This window comes from Dioscorea cayenensis, chromosome 8, assembly GCF_009730915.1.
Source record: "Dioscorea cayenensis subsp. rotundata cultivar TDr96_F1 chromosome 8, TDr96_F1_v2_PseudoChromosome.rev07_lg8_w22 25.fasta, whole genome shotgun sequence".
Lineage (NCBI taxonomy): Eukaryota > Viridiplantae > Streptophyta > Magnoliopsida > Dioscoreales > Dioscoreaceae > Dioscorea > Dioscorea cayenensis.
Window position 1 is genome coordinate 5,269,467 of NC_052478.1, and position 27,259 is coordinate 5,296,725.

The following is a 27,259-nucleotide window of genomic DNA, read 5'->3' on the forward strand; positions in this document are numbered from 1 at the left end:
TATTTAAATTTACAAGTAATTAGAGTTACTTATGAAAATTCTTTGTTTGGTTGGTTGATTTCCTAAATCTTGGTGTAAATGAGAATGCACTAAACTCATTTTTGGTGTATTTGGTTTCCGGCCAAAACGATATAAAACCAAATCCATCAGCTTTCCCACTCATAAGACCAAACTCGTCTCAACCCACCACCACCTCTGGTGGTTGACATGATCACCTCCGGTGACAAGCTATTCTCTCAAGTAATGCCTTTCTTCCATTAATCTCTTTGGTAAGATCAATAGCCAGGGCATCATCATCAACAACCTCTCCCAACAAGAAAAACATTCAATCTAAACAAAAATATTATCCATTCATAGAGTTTATCATCACTTTTCTTGTCTTCATCCTACTCTCTTGCTCTCTTCTCTGAAGATCCATCCTTTCTCCGTTGCTATGGATCCCCTGACCCTGCTTAAGCTTCCTTTGTGCTTTCTTTTTTTCATATGATTTTGTGTTTTTAGAGGAGTATAAAGGGCATTCCAAAAGGAATTGATTTTTTAACCATATGTTCATGAAACAATATCAGAACTATGATTTTTTTTTTCTTTATGCAAATGCAATTGATGATGGCACTGTACAATAATTAAGTTTTGAATAAGTAAAACAATAGAAATAAATCTCTAGTTAATAATTTTAATAATTATTTTAATCATAAAATTAATAATTAAAACAATTTAATAGCATAATTATAATAATTAAAATAATATCTATTTTCACATCTAGATTTATAAATTCATGTAACCAAACCCAATATCATATAATACAGTGTTTTCAATTACGTTCAACCAAACACTAGATTTAGTTTTATTGTATTTTAAAATCTAAATATTTTCATTGTAACTAAAAATCTACTATATTTGTAGTTACATTTATTCAAACACTATCTAAAAAAATATCTTTAGCAATTTATAAATTAAAATAGATACCATTTAAAAAAAAACATGAACCATTCATTCAAATTTATTTGTTAAGATGTGAACATTTGAAAATTCAAAAAGAAAAACATTATAATTTAGACTATTTATTTAAATTATTTTAAAATTATGACAATTATACCTTTCATTTATTATATATATATATATATATATATATATATATATATATATATATATATATATATATATATAAACAAAACAAGGAGTTGAGGCACCAACTATACCCTTCAAATTTTTTTTTTTTCCAAAATGTGAATAAGCTATGTGTCAAGACGTGTGCACTCTTCATGCCTTCAATTTGAGATGAGGGGTTTGAGTTATTAACCCCATACTCATAATTAATAATCAATTATCACCACGATTTTCATGAAGTTTTGGTTGGGTTTAAAATTTTTGAATATCTTACTTTTATTAATTTATTAGCCTTTTGGTTGCCCTTCCATCTTTTGTTGTAGTATTTTATTGGGTTAGTATATTTCATTCTCCATTTGGTCATGAGGTTAAACAAATTTAAACCTTCAGCTTTTTATTGCATCACTCTAACGATAATAATGTTTAGAGAAAAGCAGCACTAGGTCCCTCCAAAATGATTCAATTTTATAGGAAGTCCCAAGGTTTTTGATATCTTTAAAAAGTTACTATTTTTTAAATGATTTATTTTTACATATAAATTCAGATGAAATTATATATATTGCTTTTAATAATGTTCTTATGTTCACCAACACATGGTTGGACACTCGAGGATCAAGCTTTCAAGTTTCAAGGCTAAGATAGTCACTCCGGCACCAATAAACTATAAGTATTCTCTTGTATTAAATAAAATAATCGACATGATAAATATTAAAAAAAATTTAAAAAAAAATTCAAAAGTATGAACAATGTCAAAGATTTGCACTACAAAATTGGAAATCAGGCTTAATACATAAAAAAAAAAAAACTAAGGAGCAATAAATAGAACAAAAATGAGAATAAAAATTAAGAAGTCACCGGGTGAATATAAATAAAACAAAATAATAATAAATCACTAATGAAACTGATGAGAACCAAGCTAGTGATCTTCCTCAATGTTCCGTGGGTCAAGACATTTTGTGCACAACTTTTTGCCTTGCACTGTGGATGGGTCCAAAAAAAAATTAAAAAAAAATTAGGATTTATTGTTGGGAGTATGTCCGGGTAAATTTTTCATGTGGTCACCGTGTTATGACTTTTCATTTTAATCATTGTGTTTCAATTTGTATCTTTTTGGTCATTATATATTGATTTGTTTTCACCGGGAAGTTATTTGGGGTTTTCGGACCAATTTTAAATGATGTGGCAGCCGGAAATGTCACGTCACTTACTTTATTTTCTGGATTAAGTAAGCTGAGTCAGCATCCGGCGGATGTGCTCTCTCTTGCTGGGATGGGAAAAAATATTTAAATAAAGTGACGTGGTATTTCTAGCTGCCACGTCATTTAAAATTGACTGGAGAACCCCAAATACCTCCGGGTGAAAACAAATCAATATCCAATGACTAAAAAGATATAAATTGAAATAAAATGTCCAAAATAAAAATCACCCATAATATAATAATCACATGAAAAATTTACCCGAGAATGTCCTCCATTTTTTTTTTTAAATAATATTGATCATAAAAGTTGAAGTTATTATTATTATTACTTTTAAATGGCCCTTTCATGAAAATCATAATAAACAAAATGTGAGGGAAAAGAAAGTAACGTGGACATATTACTTAATAATTTTTCCTTTTAAACCCACACTGCAAGGTGCCTTAGCAAGTTAGCAATGAGTATCTTGGGTAGGACATTATTGAAGTGTACTAGAACTTTTTGGTAATCATGTTATTAGAAAAATAATACGCAATTAATTAATTTTTCTTAATAGTTTTAAAATATATATATATATATACATATATAAGAAAATAGCGCACAATCTTACTCGAAGTTTGCATAATAGAATGATAATAACGTTGGTTTTATTGGCAAAATAAATCAAATGCGATATTGCAGGAGGTTTTGCATTAATGGCATTGCAACTTACAATAAATATTATAAAATTAATGTATTTTTTAACTTAATATATTATTTTTATAAAATAAATAAATCATATGTCTGAGTCATACACTCCCATACAATAAATGAGGAATAAAGTTACAAATCTACATCTATATCTATGATTTTTTTTTTTTTTTCCTCAACACATTTTGAACCCTAAATAATAAAAATTCTCATAAGGTATTTTTCACAAAGAACTGTATCGTTAGTTTTTTACCTTAACATTCACAATCACTATGTATACTTGAAAGTTGGAATAAATGCATATTGGTTTTTCTTTTATTTATTTATTTTAAACTCTTTTTTCCCCCTAATTTCTTAGATATAAATCGGTTGTTTCTCTTAAACGAGCAGTACAAAGTTGACTTCAAATTTAAAATCACTAAATCAGATTGCATCAATTCTCTAACATTGCCTTCATTTTATGATTAATATTGCTATGTCAATTTTTTGCTAACCCACATTGAAATCAAATAGCATTGTCTTCATTAATAATAACTCTTATTAGTTGTTACTATGTCATTGTACATTTATATGTGAATGTGACCCACATAAGGTACATTAAACTGACTTTTTTGGCTGTTTCAAAAAAGGACAAAATGTAAATGATGAATGTGAAGGATTACAGGATTGACCAAGCAAGGACTATATTTTAAAGCGTAGAAGAACATATTGGATGTGATTACTTAGAAACTGTAAATGTTCCTATCAATATTGAAAGCAGTCAAAATGTATCCCATGAAGACCAAATCATTTTCCGAACAAAAATTTTAGAAGTAAATTGTTTCAGGGAAGACAACAAATCATTAGTGTTTATATATATATATATATATATATAGATAAATTCTCAAGCTTTACATTGGGTTTTGATAATTATAAGGTTTTTAAGACAATATTGTATAAAACCATATAATGAAAATGTGTTATCCATATTTATTGTGTAAATAAATAATTATAATTATTTTTTTCATTATTAATATCATATTAATATAAATAACTTAAATGTAATAAAAAAAATTAAATATGTTCTTTAAAACATTCCGTGGTTGTACTATAATAATATGTATAAATATTACCATTTTTAAATATATTTAAATTTAAAAAGAATATATGTGGATAATAAATGAGGTTTTCTTAACTTTTAAATGTGTATTGTCTTCTATTTTTATTTATGTTTTATTTTGTTCAATTTAAGTGAGTAAGGACTCATACTTCTTTTCCAAAATTTTAGCCATTGAGCCATTTTTTTTAAAAACTATTTTAGATTCATTTTCATTTCTCTCAATTTTTTTTTCTTTTTCTTCCTTCCTACAGAGTTTTACAGGCAATATGAGATAAAAAGGAAAAGAAGAAAAAAAATTAGAAAATGAAATACTTTAATAAAAAAGAATAATAAAAAAAACATATTCAAGAAAAAAAGGGAAACAAGGAAGAAGAGGGAGAAGAAGGATTTGTAAAACTGCATATTTATTTTATTATGTCAAGTTAACAGAGGTTTTAGTTTTTGGGAAAGCCATCATTGGTGATTACTTTAGTTCAATTGGAGGGCCGCCACAAGTGCAATACTTATTATTAAAATTTTACTACCATTAGATAAAATTGGGAAAAATCTCTCACTGTTGATTCAAATGGAAAATTTTACTAAATTACTTAACCATTATAAATTAATGACTAACTTAAGCCAGCAAAGAAAATAAATACTAAAATAATCAAATTTGTAATTTTATCTATCAACAATAACTCAATCTTTATGTCAATATTGAGAAGCATTACACTAAATTTAAATTAAAACATAAAGAAATGTTAACTAGTATTACATGTGAAATATATTTTTACTTTAAACATGAGGATGAAATGTTTTACGGTATTTCAACTAACAACCAATTTTACTGTGAGTTGAATCACTGCAAAATGGGGGTTAGTGTTAACTAGTATTACATGTGAAATATATTTTTACCTTAAACCAAATACCAAAAAATAACTATCACATGTAAATTAGTTACTTCACTCCTATTTACACCTAGTTACTATCAACCAAACAGCCCCTAAATAAAAAGTACTTGCCGTCTATTTATATAAAAAATTCTTATATTATTATTATTTATTAAAAAAAAATTTGATTAAAATATAAAAACATGATTGATAAAATCAGGAATACAACATGAAACTCCACTTGATTATAAGTGAGGGTACAAATATATAGCATAATCAAGAAAAATGAAAAATCCATGAGCTATAATTTATATATCAAATTTTTATTCATTTTTTATATAATTATTATTTTATTTTATAAATATGTACAAATCGGGTAAAGATGGAAGTTGTTATCTTAGCATATTTATACTCTCACTCTAATTGAGTTTCAGTTCAAAAAATTTTTTTTTTTTATAAAAAACACAAACATAAAATTGGGTGCTACCAAACTAAAAGAATATTAATTTTTAATATAATTATTTCTCGGATATTCTATTTCCACGCAATTGTGCTGAAATAACACAATAAATATTTATTCTCTTCAATCCATACCAAAACCTCACCACTAGCACCACCGCAGGGGAAAATCCGTCCCACAATGAAAATGGCGCGGCTGCAACAGAGCAACCACCCTCTGACCCCCACCGCACTTGCTCCATTTGAACCCGTCAGCCTTAATAATAAGGAACTAGTAAATGATAACAACACTTCTTCTTCTCCCCTTCCCTTCCAAGTTCCAACCACTAACAAAATAAAACTCCCTCTCTCATCACCCCCAACCCAACAACCCCTACTCTTCATCTCCTCTCCCCAAACCATGGTCTCAATTCCATGGCCATGGTTCTCCCTCTCCCTCTCCATCCTCCTTCTCCTCCTCTCCTCATCCCACTCCCTAACTCCATCCCCTTCTCAAAACATCCAAGTCTTCTTCCCCTCCATCTCCTCCCCCGCTTTCCCAAACTCCCCTCCACCCTCCCCCTTCAATCCCCTCCCCAACCCTCCAAACAAAGCGATCGCAGCACCGGCAACGTCGCCGCCGCCGTCGTCTCCACCGCCGCTGCCAGCTTCGCTCTCTCCGGCCTCCTCTTCTTCTTCTTCCGCAAATACACTCTCAAGCGGGATCGCCCTCTTCCCTCTCCCCAGAGACCCACCAAGACCCTCGCCCCCGGTTTCTTGAGACCCAAACCCGACGCCGGTGGCCTCAAAGGCGTCGTCGTCGACGAAAACGGCCTCGATGTTCTCTATTGGCGGAAACTCGATGAAGACATTGATAAGCGATGCGAGCACTGCAATCGGATCCTGAAGCATCTACACACCGATGTTCAGCACCAGGGTATCGTCAACGATCTCTCATCCAGCAATGGAAACGATGGAAGCTTCCAGGAGATGCCATTGCTCCCTTCCAACTCCGTCAGCTCGTCCGTCCGCATCGACGATGAATTAGATTCTAGAATCCCTCTGCGGAGCACCTCCGTGTCCCACACCGCCCTCTCTCTCGAAGCCAGACCTAATTTCTCTCGACTCACACAAAGACCTCCTAAATCGCCGCCACCGCCGCCTCCTCCTCCAGTCCCCGCACCTCCCCCACCCCCCCGCCGCCGCTTCCACCACCGCCACCGGTGATGAAAGCGCCATCACCTCCGCCTCCTCCGCCGCCGCGTCCAATAACAGTAGGAAGCAAGAACCCGGCTGCGCCACCACCTCCTCCTCCCGGCGCCGGTGCTGGGCCGTCATCACGACTGCCGCCGACACCTAATCGGACGACCAGCGGTAGGGCCCACCCGAGGCTGAAGCCTTTGCACTGGGACAAGATGTCGCCTATCAACCCGGAGCATTCAATGGTTTGGGATAAGATCTCCGGCGGTTCCTTCAGGTACGTGTGCTCTTCCGCGTGATCACACGCCTTCCTAACTTTTAATTTTAATTTTAATTTTTTGCTTTAATTGCACCTCTTTCTTTGTTGCATTTATTTCGCATTAATTAAAACTGGATCTTATCAACATTAAATTCTTTCTTATCTTCCTCTTTTTCTGGCATTCCACCAAAAAAAACTTTGAGAAATTTGATATTTTATTAATGCCGTGATTGTTAATTTTTTAAATAAAAAATCTATTTTATGTTGGATTTTGATTTGAATACACTCAATTTATCGAATTTGTATTCGATAAATCTAAAGCCTTTGGGTTGTTACGCGCCGGGAGGATGTTTCATAGTGGGACCCTCTCTTGTTGGCCGGCAACTGATAATTATATATTATTATTATTATTATTATTAGCCAGCTCAACTTAAAGCACTTTTAGCCGTAATCATAGTACTCCAAATTGGAAAAGTTGCTTTTTTTTTTTCTTATGGGTGAAGGTTGAAAAGGCCAAAGCTGCTGTTGCGGGTTTTAATTATTTATGCCATATTTTTGCTTGGAAATGCGTGCAGAGTTGATGATGAAATGATGGAAGCTCTCTTCGGTTACGTGGCCACAAACCGCAAATCTCCACGCGGTGGCGATAAAACGGCATCTGACTCGGCAAACTCGTCATTCAGCTCAACAACTCCTCCCACTCAAATCACTCTTCTCGACCCACGCAAATCCCAGAACATAGCCATTGTTCTCCGCTCACTCGCCATCAGCCGTCAAGAAATCCTCGACGCGCTTCTCGAAGGACGCGGCCTCAGCTCAGACACTCTCGAGAAGCTCTGCAGAACAGCCCCAACTAAAGATGAGGAAAAGCTAATATTAGCATTCACCGGACACCCATCTAAGCTCGCTGACGCTGAGTCGTTTTTGTACCATATCCTACGTGCCATACCTTCACCTTTTGAGCGCCTTAACTCAATGCTCTTCAAGTACAATTATGAACCTGAAATCCTTGCTACCAAACAATCCTTGCAAACGCTGGAACTCGCATGCAAGGAAATGAAAACCAAAGGCATCTTCTTGAAGCTTCTAGAAGCTATACTCAAGGCCGGAAACCGCATGAACGCCGGCACGGCGAGAGGCAATGCGCAGGCCTTCAATTTGACTGCACTTTGTAAGCTCTCCGACGTTAAGAGCACTGATGGGAGGACGACGTTGTTACACTTCGTTGTCCAAGAGGTGGTTCGATCTGAAGGCAAACGCTGCGTGATCAACCGGAACCAGCAGAGCATGAGACGAACCACTAGTATAAACTCAGGCTCAAACAATCCGGATCCAACTAGAAGAGAAGAGAGAGAAAGGGAGTATATGATGCTTGGGTTGCCAGTGGTTGGGGGACTTAGTGTTGAGTTCTCAAACGTAAAGAAAGCGGCAGGCATTGATTATGAACTTCTTGTGAGTACTTGTTCTTCACTTGGGATGAAAGTGAAGGAGATTGGTGACTTCTTGAACACTTGTGGCAGTGATGGGTTTGTGATGGAGATGAAAGGGTTCTTAGAGGTGGCTGATGAGGAGCTTAGGGTGGTGAGAGAGGAGCAGGGAAGAGTGTTGGAGCTTGTGAACAGGACCACGGAGTACTACCAAGTGGGTGCTTCCAAGGAGAAAGGGGCTAACCCTCTAAAGTTGTTTGTGATAGTGAGGGACTTTTTGGGAATGGTTGATAATGTGTGCGTAGATATAACAAGGAATGTTCAGCAGAAGAAGAAACAGGTGGGTGGAGTGGGGACGTCCTCAAGTTCATCATCAGTATCTGACGGTAAAAGAGTCCATGCCAGGTTCCCTAACTTGCCGGCTCATTTTATGTCGGATAATTCAAAGTCTTCTGACAGTGATTCAGATGATGGATTTTGAGAGGAATCAACAAGACATTCATTGACTTCTTGTAACATATGTAGACAAAAACGTCTAGTTAGTGTGTGCATTAGGTTCATTTTTTTTTTTATTATGAAATTCTTCATTTATTTTATCCTTTCCCTTCACAGATTTTTAATTTGATTTGTATTCAATTTTCTACCAAAGTTTTTTTTTAAACTAGACAATAAATGTCGCCTAGGCAAGTATAGATGTATACCATTTACAATGATTTATAAATTTTTTAAAAAAATCTTCCATCCTACAATTTTGAAGAGATAAAATTATTATTATTATTATTATTTTTTTTTGTTAAAAATGACTTAATATTCTTGAGCTATTCAATAACTAGTATTTATTTATTTATTTTAAATTGTTTAGCTTAAATATCACATATAAAATAGTATAACATAAGAAAATTTAAAATATTTATATTATCATACGTGTATTGGTCTTGATGGTGACATGGAGAGAAACTGTCTCATCCGTACTGTATGTGCTTTTGGCATCATCCCCTTCTGCCGTTTCCCTACCAGGCCTGACCTCAAGCTACCTAACAAAATTGCCAATGGCCTTCATCTCCAGATCCATCAACCTTGTTGTTCTTATATTGATCTTGATCTCTGGTTGTGCCCATGCTTTCAAAGTCCCATTCCGCGTCAACGATGTGCTACCCATCCTCCCACGCCAGGTCTCCTGGCCATTGCTGAGCAACCTTCACAGTGCCGTTGACTTGCTGCCCTCCTTCGTTGGCTCTGTTCTCCCGGACGGGGGATCCGTGGCGTGGAAGGGTGCTTGCTTCTTTGAGAATGAGGCAAGGCTTGAGTTTGCAGAAGGCGATCGTGGCAATATTGGCCTTGGTGGAGGGATTCTTCACCTTAAGGTATGATTCCATGATTTTGGTGTATGTGTGTGTGTGATTTCATTTTGATTGTGATCTATTTAAGCTTTTTCTCATGCTGATCTATCTCAAGGTGTAGTTTATCAAATGCAGTTATTGGTTCTTTAGTTTTGTCCCATTTCCTTGAGTTGTGCTGCCTATTTGATTGCATATGCAACCCCCATTCTGTTTAGCTTTATGATTATGTGCAGGGGATGAAATAAATAGCCCCACATGGAATAGAGGAGAGAGATTCTGCAACTTCTTTTTTAAATGATAAAATTGTATGGGACAAGCTAAAGCTAACAATTTCCTCACATGGGTTAGACTGGATTGGTGACACATATTTTTGAAGTGTGAGTTAGTTTGAGGATGAACCAACCCACACAGTTTCTGATTAAATTTAGGATTGTGTGTAGGATTGGTTACAGTAGATATTTTCTTAAATGGATTGAGCTGGGTTGTCATATCAGAAATGAAAAAAAAAAATGTGAGATTTGGAGTTCACAAAGATAAATGTATCATCCTTCTGTTTTCCCCTCAAAAGTAAATTGGAAGTCAGGTGATCTTTAAGGGTAATTTAAGGATGTTTAATTTTTATAAGGGAATAAAGGGTGCTGCATTGTGAGAATTATTTAAATTAAATAGTGCCACATTCCACATCTTACTGTAATGCGTAGGTTTTATGAGCAAGTAGCATTATTTGGCAGAAAGTGATAAAATTTGTATCAAGCCAGTGACTGTCATATAGCATTTGCAAAACTTTATTTGAGTGCATTGATGCCTGGAGTTCTGGATGAGAGTGACTAAAGTTTTCATGATGATGAGAGATTATTGTAGCATTTTGTCTGCTCGCTAGGCTGTCATCACTTTGGTTCAACCTCTTTACCTAAACACAATCAACTATTCTTGAAAAAAAGTAGTTCAGACCTAAATAATAACTAGTTATTTGTTATAAACAAATATTTTTAATGGATGTCTACTGTAACAATTTCGCTGTAGATTGTAGCAGCCGTAATACTGTAGCAGCCGCCCATGTGGTACTGTAGCAGCCGCCGGTACTGTTACTATTCCACTAACCAGGGTATTTTGGACCGTCGGATCGAATCGATCCTGGCCGTTTATTCAACTCTTGTAACCCTATAAATACCCCCTCATTTTATATACTTTGGAAGATATAGAGAAGAGAAAGAAAAGAGAGAAATAAAAGAAGAAAGAAGAAGAAGAACTTAATTCTTCAGGGATTTTGGGTTTTTGGTAAATACTCTGGCTCTCTATTCTTATTACTATCTTTACATTTATAACATATATATTCTTAACATTATTAAATTTATGGTATTCTCCTTTTGAATTATTAACTTTTGAGCCTTCAATTCCTTCCTAAAACCTGTACTTGCACAAAATTTCTTTGACCTATAGCTTTTTTCATTATATATATGTTGTCAAATTTGGGGGCTGTGTACTATAAGGCAATTTATAAGATTTTTTTGCTTTATAAAATAAAATTTATGATGCACGTGCTTTTCCAATCATTTAGAGTTGCAAAACTCCACATGCTTTAATTTGGTGGATGGCTGGTTCATTTTCATTGTATCTGAACTTACAGATTTGAACTTCTCTTGTTTGGTTCAAAATAATTACCTACCGCAAGTCCATTTTCATGTCCTTGATTATGTGTGTTCTAATTGTTACGAAGGGGGCAGGCATCTGGAGTGAGGTAGTAAGATTAGTGAGACTATCTCAACTTCACTGTGTGTGTCTGCTTGTATATGTTATTATTATTTTTATTTTATTTTTTAGGACTTCAAATGTGATTCATTTTGTGCGCGATGGTTATATATGTCTTTCTCATTTATCGCTTCAAAATAAGGAGAAAAAAAGAAAAATCCAAGTGATCGGATAAAGTATTTAGATTTTCTCTGTCAGTCACTATGTTGGAGGGTGGCAAATTTATTAACAAAGCCGACTTTCAAAACCTCATGTCCAATTTCATTTTCTCATTGTGCATTTGTCTTTCATCAAGACTGTTTGCTTGCAGGCCCATGGCTCTCTCTTACAAATGACCTCTTTGAGATATTATAACAATTGCTTATTTATTGATTTATTCTCTTACAGACCAGTGCAGCTCACAGCTGGACGTGTATGGATCTTTATATATTTGCAACGCCATATAGGATAATGTGGGACTACTATTTTTCTGCCCAAGAACACATGTTAGAGATAAAGTCATGGGAAGAACCAGCAGAAATGGAATATGTCTGTTTTAACTCATTAATATTTTATCCCAATTTACTGGCCAAATGAGATGAGGCACAATTTGATGCATCATTTCTGTTTCAGGTAAGGCAACATGGCATATCAGTATTCCTTATGCCATCAGGGATGCTGGGTACTCTGTTATCTCTGCTTGATGTTATACCCTTATTTGCAAACACTGGTTGGGGTCAGAATGCTAACATGGCCTTTTTGGAGAAGCACATGGGAGCCTCTTTTGAGAAACGTAATCAACCTTGGCATATAAATATCAAGCCAGAGGATGTTCATTCTGGTGATTTTCTAGCAGTATCCAAAATACGCGGTCGTTGGGGTGGATTCGAGACATTGGAGAAATGGGTCACAGGTGCATTTGCTGGACATACAGCAGTTTGCTTAAAGGATGAGATGGGCAACCTATGGGTTGGGGAATCAGGGCATGAAAATGAAAAGGTAAACAAGGATGCATTCCCAATTGAGTCATGGATTAATCTTCAGGTTCTTGGTAATGGCAACCATATGAGAAACATCTTCATTTATTTCTTTATAAGCTTACTCAGGCATGAGCTTTTTTTTTCACAATAATCTGAATTCTAAGAGTTTTAACTCTGCAAGAAAATAATCTTTAGTGAAAAGGTACACATGAATATTTTTTGTTTTTATCATTACATCTGAAGATTAATGTTCCTTGTGGTTAGAAGAATCTAAAACATAATTTTTTTTAATTTTAATTTTATTTTTTGTATAAATGGCATTCTTCAGATTTCTGTATTGGGAAATGTGGTTTCACTCAGTAAACTTATATTGTTTTCAGGGTGAGGAAGTTATTGTAGTAATTCCATGGAATGAGTGGTGGGAATTGGCAATAAAGGATAGCTCAAACCCTCATATTGCTCTGCTTCCATTACACCCTGAAATGAGGATGAAGTTCAATGAAAGTGCAGCTTGGGCTTATGCCAGGAGCATGTCTGGCAAGCCGTATGGATACCACAACATGATATTTAGTTGGATTGATACAGTAGCTGAGAACTACCCACCACCTCTTGATTCTAATTTGGTATTGATCTAGAGCTACTCATAACTTAAGCATCTTATTTTTTAATTACATTGAGCTCTTGTTCATTTTAATTAGGTCTTTTATATTGCTCATTGTGAAAGTTCAGCTTCGTACATAAATTTTGTTACCTCATTTATTAGTATCAATTAAATCATTTGCTGGTAAAAATTTGAGCACATTCCTCAGGTCAGTTTGTTGCCATTCTTTAAACTCACCGTGAGATCCATTATCTATCGTATGTACCTAGTAATTCCTCAATTAGGTTTTATCACCATCTTCATTAACCAAAATTAGCAGTTTTAAACCATGTATGCCTCGCGCGTTTTGTTTTTTTAACCCATGTCCACCAAAAGTATGGTGCTTCCATGCTTAAGATTTTCATAAATATCTTCTGTGGATCCTCATATTTATTTTTGTTTCTTGGTCAGGTGATGTCTATTATGTCAATGTGGACCAGGATACAACCTTCCTATGCTGCTAACATGTGGAATGAAGCCCTCAACAAGAGGCTTGGGACTGAGGTAATAACTTTATTGAACCAGAAGTTCCTCTCCTCATGATTGACGCTGCTCAAATGTCTCTTTTAAACTTTCTTCGCGGTTTATTAGTAAGGTTTATTATTCTCATGAAAAAGAATTATGTAAGCCTACTCCTTTTTATGTTATTTCCTATCACATGCGCTCATTCTTTTTTTGTTTTTCTTCTCCCCTTTGCTTAGTTTGCTCTGCCAACTCGACTTATCAATATCATAGCCTTCTATTCTTCTACAGTATTGATATGATTTTGGCACAGATGGTTGAACTCATAGAAAACAAAGTGTTAGCAAATCTTCCATTAGTACAATTAACTCCCTGATCATAGTTGTACATATCTCCCTAAAATCCATGACTCAATGCTCACTTGGTCATGTTCTCCAAATCTGAAATTTAATTCATTTTGATCTGACATTTAAATAAAAGCTAAATAAAAGATGGCATGCCACCCATTGTTAACATAAACACTGTTGGTGAGGATTGGTGGATGCATCACACTATCCTTTGGTTTATTATCTACTCTATTGCATGCCCACAAGGAAATTCTTAGAAAGAGATTATCTTTTTATTTGTGTAGGAATTGGACTTGCATGGGATTATTGCAGAGACAGAAAGGCGAGGAATGACTTTTGATCAATTACTCACCATTCCTGAACAAGATGATTGGGTGTATAGTGATGGCAAGTCAACTTCTTGTGTTGCTTTCATTCTAGAGATGTATAAAGAAGCTGGAATATTAGGACCTATGTCCAACTCCATTCAGGTTACTGAATTCACTGTAAGTACAACCTATTCTTATTTGTCTCGTGAAGTTAGAGTTCTATAAGTTCTTTCAATAATTGGAGACCTATCTTGATAAATCTGAACTAAAGAATTGTATTTAGTTAAATGGTTTTGATCTTCATTACTTGATGGATAAGTTCCTAAATAGTTTATGCACTTGCTTTCAGATTCAAAACATGAATGCCTTCTTTCTTGCATTCCTTGTTGATGATTGCATTTTTTTTTCTCGTATCAAATTTTCATAACAATTTATTTTTTCTCAGATTCGCGATGCGTATATGCTCAAGATATTCGAAAACAACCGAACTCGGTTGCCAAACTGGTGCACTGATGAAAGTCTTTCATTCTGCCAAATACTTGGAGAATATAGAATGGAATTGCCTGAGTATAACACTATAGAACCTTATGCAAAGATGAATGAGAATTGCCCTTCACTGCCACCAACTTATGTGAGGCCTGCAAGATGTTGATTATAAGTAAAGCCTTAGAGTCTGGGACTGGAAAGTGTTTTGAGATTTATTACTATTTTTCTGTGGCAGTGCAACATTATTGATATTTAATACCATTTGTATGGTATTTTATTTATAGTAATTATTTAGGAGAGACACCTAAAAGTCTCCCTAATAATAGTCATAAGCCACAGAGTGACAGACAACACTGTACTACTTACAAAAATATAAGCATATGAAACTTATATTAACTTTGATTGTGTTTGAAACTCGCAAAGCTCAAATATTCTTACAATGCCAATATCTATATAGGAGATGGATGAAACAGAGAGAAAAAGAATAAAGTGAAATTGGTATAGAATTTATCTTCGTTGATTATATTGATTTGAATTAGATTTATTTGAAACATACCTTTGATAATAAATTAATTGAGAACTTATTGCAGAAGGGTTTGATAAAAAATCATCATAAAATTATAGCCATTCAAAGAGTACTCTCATTAAACCTTGAAGTTATTCAAAACTAACCCCGGAATATATTGTTCCTGATGGTTTGCGGCTGCTTAAGTGAGGCTTCATTCACCGTTAATAAATAAATCATGCACAAAAGAGCTAAACGTTTCCACCACAACATGTGATCAATTAGGATTATTGTGATATTACACAAGGGAAACCAAAAACATCCAAACAGTGCTGCAAAACAATCTAATTATTTTGTCCATGAAAACTTCGCCCAAAAATAAGGAATATAAAAGCCAGTTCCTGACTTAATCAAATTAGACTATTCGTGAAATGTTCATGTCAAATAAAAAATCATTCAGAAAATTAAGAACAATCCTTTGCAGTGGTTGAAGAAATCTGACATTTTAATGATTGAGGATCACACTTCTAATTATTGCTTAACAACCCAAGTGGTTGATGAGATTGACGAGAAGCCACTGAATCAGGCCAAAGGCATCAAGTAATGGTGTTGAATAAGATCACAATCGATGCGGATTTAGTGTAAGTGTTCATCCTTCAATTCTCTTGTACAAGTATGGTTGCTCCTTGAGGTACCTTTGTAAAGCTCTTTCTATTTAAATTGCAGCAGCTAGGGTTGCTTTAATTTTTGATGTGAAAATAAATCATGGCCTAATTGCTTGACATCGTTAGTTACAGACCATGCTAATGCTTTTAAACAGATAATAATAAAGAAGCACAATGCTCAATGACGAAAGCTAAATAAACAGCATATATTATTAAATGCAAAAAATATCCTCTTCAAAAAGAAAAAAAAAATTTCAGTACACACAAACAAGCAACCACTAAAACGGATCACAATAACCTCAAAACAACCCATCAACACAGGAGTCGTACATTAAAACTTCCAAATTCAACTATTTCAGATCCATATTAATTTCATGATAATTTCATGACAATTGCTAAATGCAAAAATGATATATCAAAGATTCAACACATTAGATACAAAAATACTTGAACTAATGCCAAAAGAAATCACAGGTGCAAAGAAACATTAGATTACTATTGGTGATTAACACTCGGATTTAGAATAAGTTCCAAACCCAATACATGCTTATTCCAGATTTGCAAAGAACTGAACCACACAGGATAAACAAGATTAAGAATGAAAGATCTGAACTTTGCCCTAGGTTAGTTTGTATGTAACCCTTAACCAGCCGCCAATGATGCTTTAAAAGCTTAACTGAGGAGTTTCATCTCCCCACCATTACAAGTTTACAACGAGTCTGTTTAGCCACCTGACTCAACTATTACATCAAGAAGCTGACCCACAAATTTTGGACGATTTTCATGTCTATGTATTTTGGCTTAAAGAATTCAAATCAGATCACATTCAACTGAAACAAGAAAAATCAATACTCAAGGCCACGATTTACTTTAATTGATATTATCCCAAAGGTTCTAGAGAACACAAGATCTAAAATCTATAGAGTGGCTAATCTCATTGAAAATTTATGCAGAAATTATTAATGCAGCAAGAGTAAGATCTGAGATAAAATATTAAAAAGTACAGCCAAAGTATAGCAGCCCTAAACATACATGTAAAACTCATAATCTAACCATACAAAAAGCATAAGGAGAAAATATGGGCATGTGAAACAGGATGCATCATTTCCTAAAACATTGAATTTATTAAAAACTAAAAACATCAGAAAGGTTTATATTTTGAACACAAAGCATATGACACTAGATTAGTATTTTAACCAATATTAAACCCCATTTTAACTGGCAAGAAAACAGATTAAAGGTTCTAATCAACACTGATGAAGAATCCAAATTTAATCAGAAGCTATGATGAAAATTTTCTCTACAAAATCATCATACCTGCTGCTTCATCAACAGAAAAAAAAAGTGGATTTCAATTAGAAGTTACTAGTAACTACATTGAGTATAAAAGCACAAAAGAATTGTACACATACTAAAAATTGGGCAACATACAAGGAGAAACATCAATGAAGAAGAAAACAAGAGAGAGAGAGAGAGAGAGAGAGAGAGAGAGAGAGAGAGAGAGAGAGAGAGAACCATCTTGCTTACCTTATCAGTGAGAATCATGGAAACCATTCGCCTCATGCACAGGCAGCACAACATCATGCCCATTGGCATCGCTCATCACGGCAATCTCCTCCGTCACCTCATCATCAAGCAAAGTGAATCGGGAAGGAGAAACATGGTTCAACCTCTGCAATTCCTTATTCAGAGGTCTGTACCCTCTGGACCCATTGAGCCTCTTTCCGCCGGAGATAACCGAGTAGACCGCAGAGGAGATGACGATTAGGAAGGCAAGGTGGCAATTGAACTGGAGAGTGGCGATGGCGCTGGCTCGATGAGATTCCGCATGGCCGGGGCATTGGATAGTGAAGTTAGTGCGGCTGCGAGTTTGGAGATTGCAGCCATGGGCCATGGCGCTGGAGAAGAAGGAGAACCCCATCTGGATTAGCCAAGTGCCGTGGAGAGCGAGGGCGGCGGCGCGGATGAAGCGAGGGCTGGCGTGGCGAGGGCGGGCGATGGATAGGAGGGTGCAGATGGCGCAGATGAGGACGGGGACGAGGAGGAGCTCGGTGTAGCGGTGCTCGAGGCCGTCGGTGTCTTTGCGGAGTCCGAGGCGGAGGAGGAGGAGTTCCTGGGAGAAGGCGAAGAGGAGGAGGAGATCGAGGAGCTCAAGAGGAACAGGGAGGAGGGATCGGAGGGAGAGAAGGCCGCAGAGGGAGTAGAGGAGGAAGAGAGAGGATGCGGCGAGGGTGCTGAGAGGGAGGGAGGCGCCGATCGGGTCGTCGTGGGAGAAGAGGGCAGAGATGGTGGAGAAGAAGGAGTAGGCGAGGAAGAGGAGAGAGAGCACGCCGGTGGAGAAGAAGCGCAGGAAGAGGAGGGAGGGGCGGGCAGTGGAGGGGAGGGAAGGGGAGAGAGATTCGAGGGCGGCGATGGCGAGGAAGCCGACGCCGGCGAAGGAGTAGGTGAAGAGGCCCGCCATGGCTAGATCTTCGGGAGCTCCGGGATTGGAAGAAGTAGAGGGAGTTTTCAACGGTCAGCTCTGGAGAAGAAACTGGAAGGCCGCCACATATAGAAATTATGCATGATTTATTTTTTTATTTTTTTATTTTTTTAAGAATCACGACAATCGCCGGAACCCAGGAACGAACATGTGGGAGAGTCGCGCTCATCACCGAATCGTGCCCGCGCATTGGATTAGATTTATTTTATTTTTATAGATATATTTTTTATTGATTTTGTTTTTTTTTATTACGTGTATTAACCTTAATTTTTTTTAAGTAGGATTATTTCCGTTATTTTTTTTTTTGTCCTTTTTATGTGTTATAGAATTAAATATGAAAAAAATATAAAAATATTAATTAGAGATAATTTTTTTAAATTTTTTTTTTATAAAATTTATAAAAAAACTATTATTTGTATGTGAAATCATAGATAAAAATAAAGGAGAGAGAATATAAATATAAAGTTAATATCTTAATTATGATTTTAATCCGTGAGTTTTTACACCATTTCTTAAGCACTACACAAACAACTTATATTATTTTAATATTAGTGTTAATAGACTAAACGTAATATTAATGATCACTCAATTTTTACTCAATGAGCGATTAAAAGATTGAGCTGTCATTAGAAGTGTTCAGCGCTCAATGGCTTCACTCATATTTAAAAAATACTTCAATTGAGTCGTTTAGATTGTGAGGTTCATTGGATTTTTTAAAAAAATATATATATATATATATTTTTTAATTCACTGTTTTTAAATTCAAAATTATATAATAATTTATATGAATCTTAAAATATATCATTTAATTATTTTATTAATGATACTTAAAATTTTATTAAATAAATATGTTGAAATTTATAATGTAAATAATTAAAAAATGACTAATATGATTGTGGCTTTTATATTATAGTATAACGATTAAAATTTCTGAAACGTTAATTATATTTTATAATTAACCTTTTAATGTCAAAAAAAAATATAATGGCAAAATAGGAAAAGTATATTATTACTAAGATCGGCACTGGTTGAGAAGTATTTTATTATATTATTTTATCAAGTAATTAAAAAAATAATTTTTTTATTAATAAGTAATAACAATGATGATGATAATAATAATGATTTTGGCGGTGATTTTAAAATAAAAATAGAATTGAAAATATTATTTCATACAACTATTTCTTTGTTTTAAACACAACAATAGACGCATCCAGTGATTCAACTAGAACTCGGGCCATGATATAAAAATCAAATCGTGAACAGTAATAAGTTTTAAAATGTAATAAATTAAGTTAATTAACAATGCATTGGAGCTAAATTTGCAAAAATAACCAAAGCTTTAATCATAATTTTAAAGTATAATATATAAAATTTTAAAAAAATAAATAATAATTATCTTTCGTTAAAGAAAAAAATTATCTAGATATAACTATATAATATAAAGAATTTGAAAAAATCTATTTATTTTTAATTATACCTATCTTGATATAAAGCAAACTTCTAATTCGACTCAAAATAAAAAAAAAAAACGCGCCAAAATAAAAAAAAATAAAATAATCTATAAATAGTCCCCTTCGTAACACCAGCCGCACTCGTCCTTTGTTAATGAACAAAATCTTAGCAAGCGAAACCCTAATCGTAAACCTCGAGCTCGCCGGAATCCATGGCGAAGCCGAACAGGCGCTGCTACTACGAGGTTCTCAGCGTCTCAATCAACGCTACCGACGACGAGATACGTTCTACCTTCCGCCGCCTCGCCCTCCGGATCCACCCTGACAAGCAAGCCGCCAATGGTGTCCCGATCGCTGAGGCCACCGCCGCCTTCCAGGATCTCCTACAAGCTTACGAGGTCCTCTCTGATCCCAAGGAGCGCTCATGGTACGATTCTCATCGATCTCAGGTCCTCTCCTCCAATCCCAAGTCCGCCGTGCCCTCCCGCTCCTCTTACTTTTCCCGTCACTCCAATCTCGATCTAGAGAATTTCTTCTCGCCGTCATGCTTCTCTGGCTTCTCCGACTCGGGCAAGGGTTTCTTCAAGGTATACGGCGATGTCTTCACTCTGATCCACTCTCAAGAGCTCTACTTCGCCAAAAAATTGGGATTAGGGTTTGATCGCCCTCCTCAAATTGGCAATGTCTACAGCCCTTACTCCGAATTCATGGCGTTCTACGACTACTGGTTAGGGTTTTCCACTGTGATTGATTTCGATTGGGTTTATGATCAAGAGGAAGCAAAGAATGACCGGAATTTGTTGGTTCGAGAGCTGGTGGTGCTTGTTAGGAATTTGGATAAGAGGATCATTGATTTGAAGGGGAAGGAGAGTGAGCAGGATGAGAAGCTTCGTGAGAAGAAGAGATTAAAGAAGAAGGAAAAGGCAATGAGAAAAAAAGAAGAAGATAAGAAGTTTGAGAAGAACAACATGAATCAAAATCAAAACATAGATGAAGAAGAAGAAGAAGCTGATAATTTGAAGGAGGAGGAGATGGAGGAGGAGGGGATTTGGTATAACACTCTTTCCGCTCATCAGAAGATGTTCGTCGATAATCTTCGAAAGAAAAGGAACACGAATACGAAGTTTACAATGGAGAAGTTGCAAGCAATGATAAAAGAGATGCAGAAGAAGCAGGAGAAGAAGAATAAGAAGAAGAAGAAGTCTGAGAGGATGAAAGCAAATAAAGAAAATGAGATTTATGATGAGTGTGATGATGATGAAGAGAAGAAGGAAAGGGATAGAAGGAGAAGTGAAGGGACTGAACTTGATTCTAATAATAATGATGATAATGTGAGTAGGAAGAAGAAGAAGAAGAAGATGACATGCCACATGAATGATAGTATGATGTGTCACATGGAATATGGGAAGTGTCAATGGAATGAGATTGATAGTGATGAAGAGAAAAAAGAAAAGAAGGAGATGAGTGGGGAAGAAATTTATTGCATGGAGTGTAATAAATATTTTTCTAAGTTTCATACACATTTGAAAAGTAGTGCAAGAAGTAGCAAGAGAAGCAAAAGGGATAGCAGTAAGTGGGATGCATCTAAGCCATTGATCACAAATTTAGCTCCTTTGGTGCAGGAGATGAGGCCATGGCAAAGAACTTTGTTGAGGAGAGGCCATGCCAGAATACCTACATAGCCTCGTTGTTGATCTCAACATTATTGTTTTATTTATAGAGCTTTAAAAACTTTAATTGTTTTATTATGCTAAGAGAAAACACTCTTTGTATTCTCACCATTTTTTTATATTATTATAATAATTATTTTTTTAATAAAGTGAATAAATCGTATATTTAACGTAGTATTTGACTTAATTGATGGTAATGGAAATGGTAATAAAAACTATATTTGATTGGAAGTACGTATAATTTGTTGGGAACAAAAAAAAAATAAAAATAAAAAATAGTGTGATAAAGTTACTATTTCGCTCTTAGTGTAAATAAATAATATTTAAATATTATTTATGACAATTTTTTTAATTTGTAAGAAGATTTATATATCTTATTACTTAAATTATCATCAAGTATTAATTAAATAATTCACTTCAATTATTATTTTAATTGTTATAATTAAGTATATATTTTAAGCATTTTGTGTGTTGATTTTTTTAAAAATAAACAAAAAAATGGATCAAACTTATTCATTTTTAAATAATTTAAATATTAATTATTTTAATTATTATAATTAAATATGTATATTAAATACATTGCATAAGTATTGTTACTAATTTTATTTGTTATAACTAATACATTTTTTTTATACCTATCACAAAATAAAAAAATTTTAGAAGCTAACACACTCCATTACCCTAAAAAAAAATTTTAAAAAAAAACCATGGGGAAATTATGAGAATGGATAAATTAGTCAATAGCCTTCAATTCCTCTCTATTACCCTCAAATTTAGGGTAATGGAAACCAGCCCTCCATTCCCCTCGCTTGGGATCCTATTCACATTCTCATGCATATCCAAGCTGGTGCTGTTTTAGAAGTATGTGTCTATTCCCATTCCAGAGGACTAATAACCCCAATGCAAATGGACACTAAGTTCCTTTTGATGTTCTTGTGTTTAATTAGATGTCAATACTATTTTGTGTTTTGAGGAGGTATGATTATACACTTGAAATTGTATATAACTAGATAAATTCTCTTGCTATCTATGCGTTGGGATTTTTTAAATTGTAATAGTTTTGGAGTATGTTTTTTATTTGTACCTTAAATTTTAATATAATTTTCTACATATTATTAACCCTAAAATTTTTCAATTAAAAATTTAATAAAATGATGCAAGTAAATAGTAATAAAACAATTAAAAACTAAACAATATTGACATTAAATTCCTGTAAAGTAATTTAATTATTTAAATTCTAATATTATATATAAAATACATAGGAGAAAATTAACAAAATAACTATAAATGAAACAATATCTTGTATAAGAACAACTCAAAACTAAAATGAAAATAATATTTAGAAGAAAAATAAAAAGTTAAAATAAATATAATTAAATAATAATATATTTCATAACTTTTTTTGACACCACATTGAAAGAATCAAAACCATGATATATTATTTTGAGTTTTAAATCAGATCATCAACAAACCGGCTCTAAATTATAGTGTTCTTTATTAAAATTTTGCTAATACACTTTATTTTAAGAAACTCATTATGTTTATAAAATTCCAACAACTTCAATCATTTGATTTCTCACATTTCTTTTTCCATTTTTTTTCACTATTTCAACATTTTCAAATTTTCAGCTATATCCATATCTTTTTTTCATAAAATCCAAAAATAATCAATATCCACCATTAATAAAAAGATACGACCCTCAAACTCCAATTTCTATTTTTCATATAGTTAATGAACTTAAAGCGGCCGACCAAGGTAACTTATGTAATTAATCCTGTGTAACCTATCTTGATCACCTTGAACCAACCAAACCCATTGAATTGTTGAGATTCCTGTGCCCTAGAGCAGAATATTTTATTTTTAAAATAATTTTTTAATTCTTTCATGATATTTAGTTTTTATGTTAAAGAAAAAATAATATGTAATTTTAATTAAATGAAAAAATTGTAAAAAAAAATAGTGCTTAGCTTTTTAAATAACTATGGTTTAACCTTTTCTTTGTTAAGTTTTTTTTTTAATTTATAGGTACAATTAAGTGATTAACAATTTGTTATTTTTCTCTAAATTATTTATTTTATAATTAATAAATAGTAATAAATATTATATTATATCTTATATATCAAATTTATTTAAAAAATAATTTATAATTTTAAAATAATATTTAAAAATATTTTTATCAGTCTAATATTTACCTAAATAACTCAAAGATTGAACTATTTAATCTAATGCCCACATAGCTTGATGTTTGAACTAGTTCTAATAATTAGACTATAAACATTTTGCAAACTATCATATATTTTCCCCCCATAAAATAAATATGTTTTTTAATAATTATAATTTGTTGGAAATATATTTAATGGAACATTTAATGCAAACAAATAAATGAAATTAAACACATCCATTACTAATATCACATTTAATACAAACAAATGCTTAAACGCCATAGGATAAACTCTTAAAAAAAATTAAAAATTTTCCTTGAAACCCTCTTGAAACAAAGTATACATCTAGATTAAATATATGTATAGATTTTAAAAAAAATTAAGCAAAAACATATAGGAGGCATACCACTGAACATAAGCCAGTGATAGTATAGTGTATTTATTTGTGATTATGCGCAGCTCTTCGAAATCTATAATATATATCTTCATCTAAAGGATCCAAATAATGTATCACAATGTTCACTATCAATCACAAAACTAGTGGCAATCATCAGATGCTTGTACTTCCTCCCTCAGTGAACTATCAGCTTGAGGATTATTATTCGTTGTTGTTACCACGCCCACAGCCACAGTGGATTTGTTAACTCTATCCACTGCCTTCTTTGCCTAAAACAAAGTCAGAGGAATGAAATTATTATATGAAACAATCAATCCTTCGTTTCATCTAGTGCTCCATATAAATAAATTGTATGGAAAATAGATAACTTACTTGTTTTTCCCAATTAGTAAATAGAGTGATGATAAAAAGCAAAAATATTTGTGTAGATAGGCCACATATAATTCCAAGCCACAAACCCTGCATTTCATAAAAAAAAAAAAGTATTTTCAAACAAAAAGATATAAAATAAATAAATAAATAAATAGTCTGACAAATAGTATTTTTTCCTTATTGCTCTTTGTCAGTCTCCACGACTAGTACTGGACTGCTCTCTTTTGTACTTTCTTTTGTTTTGAATGAATGTGATTTATTAATTTTTTCAAAATAAATAAAAATAAAAACATAATTGTATATGGGATAAATTGAACTTACCTTCGCTTTAAGATGCCAATAAAATGCAAATAAAGCAGCAAAAGGGAGCCCAACTATATAGAAAGCACCAATGTTAACAACAACTCCAAATTTTTGCCAACCACATCCTCTAACAATACCTAAATATTTGGAAAAAAAAAAAATTTAAAAAGCGTTATTTTGTGTAAAAATTACATATATTATGAAAATTTTGTTTTTGTTAAAAAGAACATGAACAAAGTAAATACCCAAGAGCACACATTGGAAGGCATCAATTAAGTGCGACAGAGCAAGTAAGGGCACCACTCTTGCTATATAATTTATAACTTCCAATTTATTACTAAAAATTTTGCCCCAATCATTGCGTGCTAAAAAAAGAGTAGATCCTACTATCAACCCTTCAAAAATTGCTATTGTTCCGGCAACATATATTGCTGAGTGAGCATTTCGTGGATTTCCAGCCCCCAATTCATTGGAAACATGTGTACTATTATAAGATATAAAAGGTTGTTAAAACATTGAAAAATTCCAAAGATTAATACAAATACACACATATATATATACACACACTAACCTTAGTGAAGCACCTATACCGATCGGGATCATGTATGTAATTATAGCTGTGTTTAGACTGTGGAAGTGAAATAGTATCTTTATATTAGTTAAAAAGAAAAATATTAACATGTATTATAAAACTAATTATAATTTTTGAGATGCATGAACTAATTAATGCCAACCTTACTACTAGCACGGAGAACACCAAATATCCATTCTAATTAATTATGAAGATTTTTTTTTTGTTTGATACGGCAAGGATGCACACATGAAGTTGATGTTCTCATGCCACATCAACTAACATAAAAAATTTCTATTTATAAATTTTTCCTTTAATTGATTGTGGGAATTTTATTACTTTTTAATGTTATCTATAAGTTACATAAATATATAGAGATATACATAAATGTAATTATTATGAAAGCATCTAAACAATTATATATATACATTGAGCTATTGATTTCGTGATGACTTTAGCAAAAGATAATTGCAAAAAAAAATCCCATGTTAGTTGATACCTAACCTCATCAATGCCACATTCACAGAGCATGAGTGGTATTCGTTACGAATTGACATCATGATTGATATTAAATTAAATTAACTAATTTATTTTGTAGATCAAAAATGAATTTTTTTTATATGTTCAATTATCATATTATATATGAGTTGGACTTAAGAATTAAAAATATGATTTAAAAGAAATATATATATATATATATATATATATATATATAATTGACTTTAATAGCACTTACCAAATTGCCAGTACTGATGTTTCTAATTTTGGGTTTGGAAGAAAATCAGACATAAGTACAATAGCTTCAAATGACCAATATTCTAAGCTGCAGTAAAAAAACATATCATTAATTTGAAAAGAAGGAAAAAATAAGTTATAAAAAATAAATAAATAAACATAAGGGGATGCATATGTATATGTTTTTTTATGTTAAGTATGGAGAGAAATTGATACCAACTCATTGAAGCAGAAGGAATTACAAGTCTAAGGAGACTTGAGAAATCATGCAAAGCTTGCTTTGAGAAGCCAGTCCAAGTGTGCTTGAATCTTGAAGATAACTGCACATAACTTGCAATTAATACGAAAGATAAACAGTATGATAGTGAATTTGCAATGGCAGCTCCAATGTAGCCAATCTTCCATTTGATGATCAAAAGCCAACATGTAAAGATGTGAACTAAAATTGTGAAGCCTGAAGTTAACATCATAGGAAAGGCGATATTTTGAGCCTGTAAAAACCTATAATAACATTGAAGGAGGCCATAAGTAAACAAAACTGGTATCATGCACCTAGCGTATAATTGAGCGGCCATTGATATCTCTTTATTTTGACCAATTGCATGGAGGATTTCACCAGCGAAAGCCCAAACGAAAGCAAGAGGCATGCACACAATGGTAATAACAAGCATGGCCTTTTGCAAATATATACCAAGCAAATGGTATTCTTTTGCTCCATAAGCTTGTCCGCATAAAGTATCCAATGCATTTCCCATTCCCACCTAAAAATTTATTCAATAAACTACAATATGTTAAAAAAAAATTGGTGAAATAGTATTCATTAATAATTTATTTAATTTTTTAAAAAAACTCATCCTATAATTCAAAGAAAATAGAAAAAAATACAATTTATTTTCAAATGTCAACTACCATTTAGTCTATTAGAGATTGATTCAAAATTTAAGAGATATCAAAAGACAAACAGACATAAATTACGGTGACTTAATAGCCGAGGGATATATTGAGATATTACAAGAATCATAAACCGTAAATAAACAGTATTATTGATAAAAAAATTTGATATATATATTTTTATTAGTGATAAATTTGATTGGGAGAGAAATGGGGAAAAACGTACCAATATACTTATGCCAGTGATCCCAGAAATGGAAGTAGCCATAGAAGCAGCAGACAGGGGAAGCTCTCCAAGATGACCAACAAATGCGAGGGAGATGATTTGAATTAGTTTCTCAAGCACTCCAGAAACAATGATAGGCACTGATAGCCATGCCTGCTTCTTTACTTCAGTGATGATATGGTCCTTCCTTAAGTTATGCTCTTCTCTCGCCAAGACATGCGCCATTTTTGTAGCTTTGTTTGGGTTGAAGGA

At 33.5% G+C, this 27,259-nt stretch overlaps 5 protein-coding genes across 9 annotated transcripts; 3 read left to right on the forward strand and 2 right to left on the reverse strand.

Moving 5' to 3' along the window:
• The first annotated feature begins 5,496 nt into the window (after positions 1-5,496).
• On the forward strand, positions 5,497-8,858 carry LOC120267738 (formin-like protein 4). The gene is given in 3 exon segments (XM_039275417.1): positions 5,497-6,590; positions 6,593-6,876; positions 7,434-8,858. Coding segments are annotated over 3 exon segments (2,373 nt in total). The 5' UTR covers positions 5,497-5,834; the 3' UTR covers positions 8,767-8,858.
• A 389-nt stretch (positions 8,859-9,247) lies between these two features.
• Positions 9,248-14,972, forward strand: LOC120267972. Its single transcript, XM_039275654.1, has 7 exons — positions 9,248-9,649; positions 11,762-11,902; positions 11,987-12,352; positions 12,714-12,956; positions 13,385-13,477; positions 14,067-14,267; positions 14,536-14,972. Exons 1-7 carry the CDS (start codon positions 9,335-9,337, stop codon positions 14,740-14,742), a joined length of 1,566 nt encoding a protein of 521 aa, XP_039131588.1. The 5' UTR covers positions 9,248-9,334; the 3' UTR covers positions 14,743-14,972.
• Positions 14,973-15,460: 488 nt separating this feature from the next.
• LOC120266389 lies at positions 15,461-18,282 on the reverse strand. 5 transcript variants are annotated; one of them, XM_039274013.1, is made up of 2 exons: positions 17,274-18,282; positions 15,461-15,776 (listed from the first exon to the last, which is right to left on the reverse strand). In XM_039274013.1, the coding sequence occupies exon 1, from the start codon at positions 18,205-18,207 to the stop codon at positions 17,278-17,280; it is 930 nt and encodes a 309-aa protein (XP_039129947.1). In that variant the 5' UTR covers positions 18,208-18,282; the 3' UTR covers positions 15,461-15,776; positions 17,274-17,277. The 5 variants fall into 5 exon arrangements, with proteins under 5 accessions (XP_039129947.1, XP_039129945.1, XP_039129948.1 ...); XM_039274011.1 differs by having other exon boundaries at positions 15,461-15,851; XM_039274014.1 differs by lacking the exon at positions 15,461-15,776 and adding an exon at positions 15,861-16,576.
• Positions 18,283-19,878: 1,596 nt separating this feature from the next.
• LOC120267182 (DNAJ protein JJJ1 homolog) lies at positions 19,879-22,266 on the forward strand. The gene is made up of 3 exons (XM_039274880.1): positions 19,879-20,602; positions 20,702-21,010; positions 22,234-22,266. Exons 1-3 carry the CDS (start codon positions 19,892-19,894, stop codon positions 22,264-22,266), a joined length of 1,053 nt encoding a protein of 350 aa, XP_039130814.1. The 5' UTR covers positions 19,879-19,891.
• Positions 22,267-24,655: 2,389 nt separating this feature from the next.
• Positions 24,656-27,232, reverse strand: LOC120267183 (protein DETOXIFICATION 16-like). The gene is made up of 6 exons (XM_039274881.1): positions 27,008-27,232; positions 26,107-26,651; positions 25,892-25,978; positions 25,156-25,212; positions 24,972-25,068; positions 24,656-24,721 (listed from the first exon to the last, which is right to left on the reverse strand). Exons 1-6 carry the CDS (start codon positions 27,230-27,232, stop codon positions 24,656-24,658), a joined length of 1,077 nt encoding a protein of 358 aa, XP_039130815.1.
• Between the last annotated feature and the right edge of the window lie 27 nt (positions 27,233-27,259).

Coding starts and splice junctions, on each gene's coding strand:
- LOC120267972 (XM_039275654.1), top strand. CDS start 9,335: ATGGCCTTCATCTCCAGATCCATCAACCTTGTTGTTCTTATATTGATC. Junction 13,478..14,066: donor ACAAGAGGCTTGGGACTGAG/GTAATAACTTTA, acceptor TTATTTGTGTAG/GAATTGGACTTGCATGGGAT. Junction 14,268..14,535: donor TTCAGGTTACTGAATTCACT/GTAAGTACAACC, acceptor ATTTTTTCTCAG/ATTCGCGATGCGTATATGCT.
- LOC120267182 (XM_039274880.1), top strand. CDS start 19,892: ATGGCGAAGCCGAACAGGCGCTGCTACTACGAGGTTCTCAGCGTCTCA. Junction 20,603..20,701: donor GATTAAAGAAGAAGGAAAAG/GCAATGAGAAAA, acceptor GATAATTTGAAG/GAGGAGGAGATGGAGGAGGA. Junction 21,011..22,233: donor CTAATAATAATGATGATAAT/GTGAGTAGGAAG, acceptor TTCCCATTCCAG/AGGACTAATAACCCCAATGC.
- LOC120267183 (XM_039274881.1), bottom strand. CDS start 27,232: ATGGCGCATGTCTTGGCGAGAGAAGAGCATAACTTAAGGAAGGACCAT. Junction 25,979..26,106: donor CCTTCTGCTTCAATGAGTTG/GTATCAATTTCT, acceptor TTTTTACTGCAG/CTTAGAATATTGGTCATTTG. Junction 24,722..24,971: donor CAATTTTTGAAGGGTTGATA/GTAGGATCTACT, acceptor CCAAATATTTAG/GTATTGTTAGAGGATGTGGT.
- LOC120266389 (XM_039274013.1), bottom strand. CDS start 18,207: ATGGCGGGCCTCTTCACCTACTCCTTCGCCGGCGTCGGCTTCCTCGCC.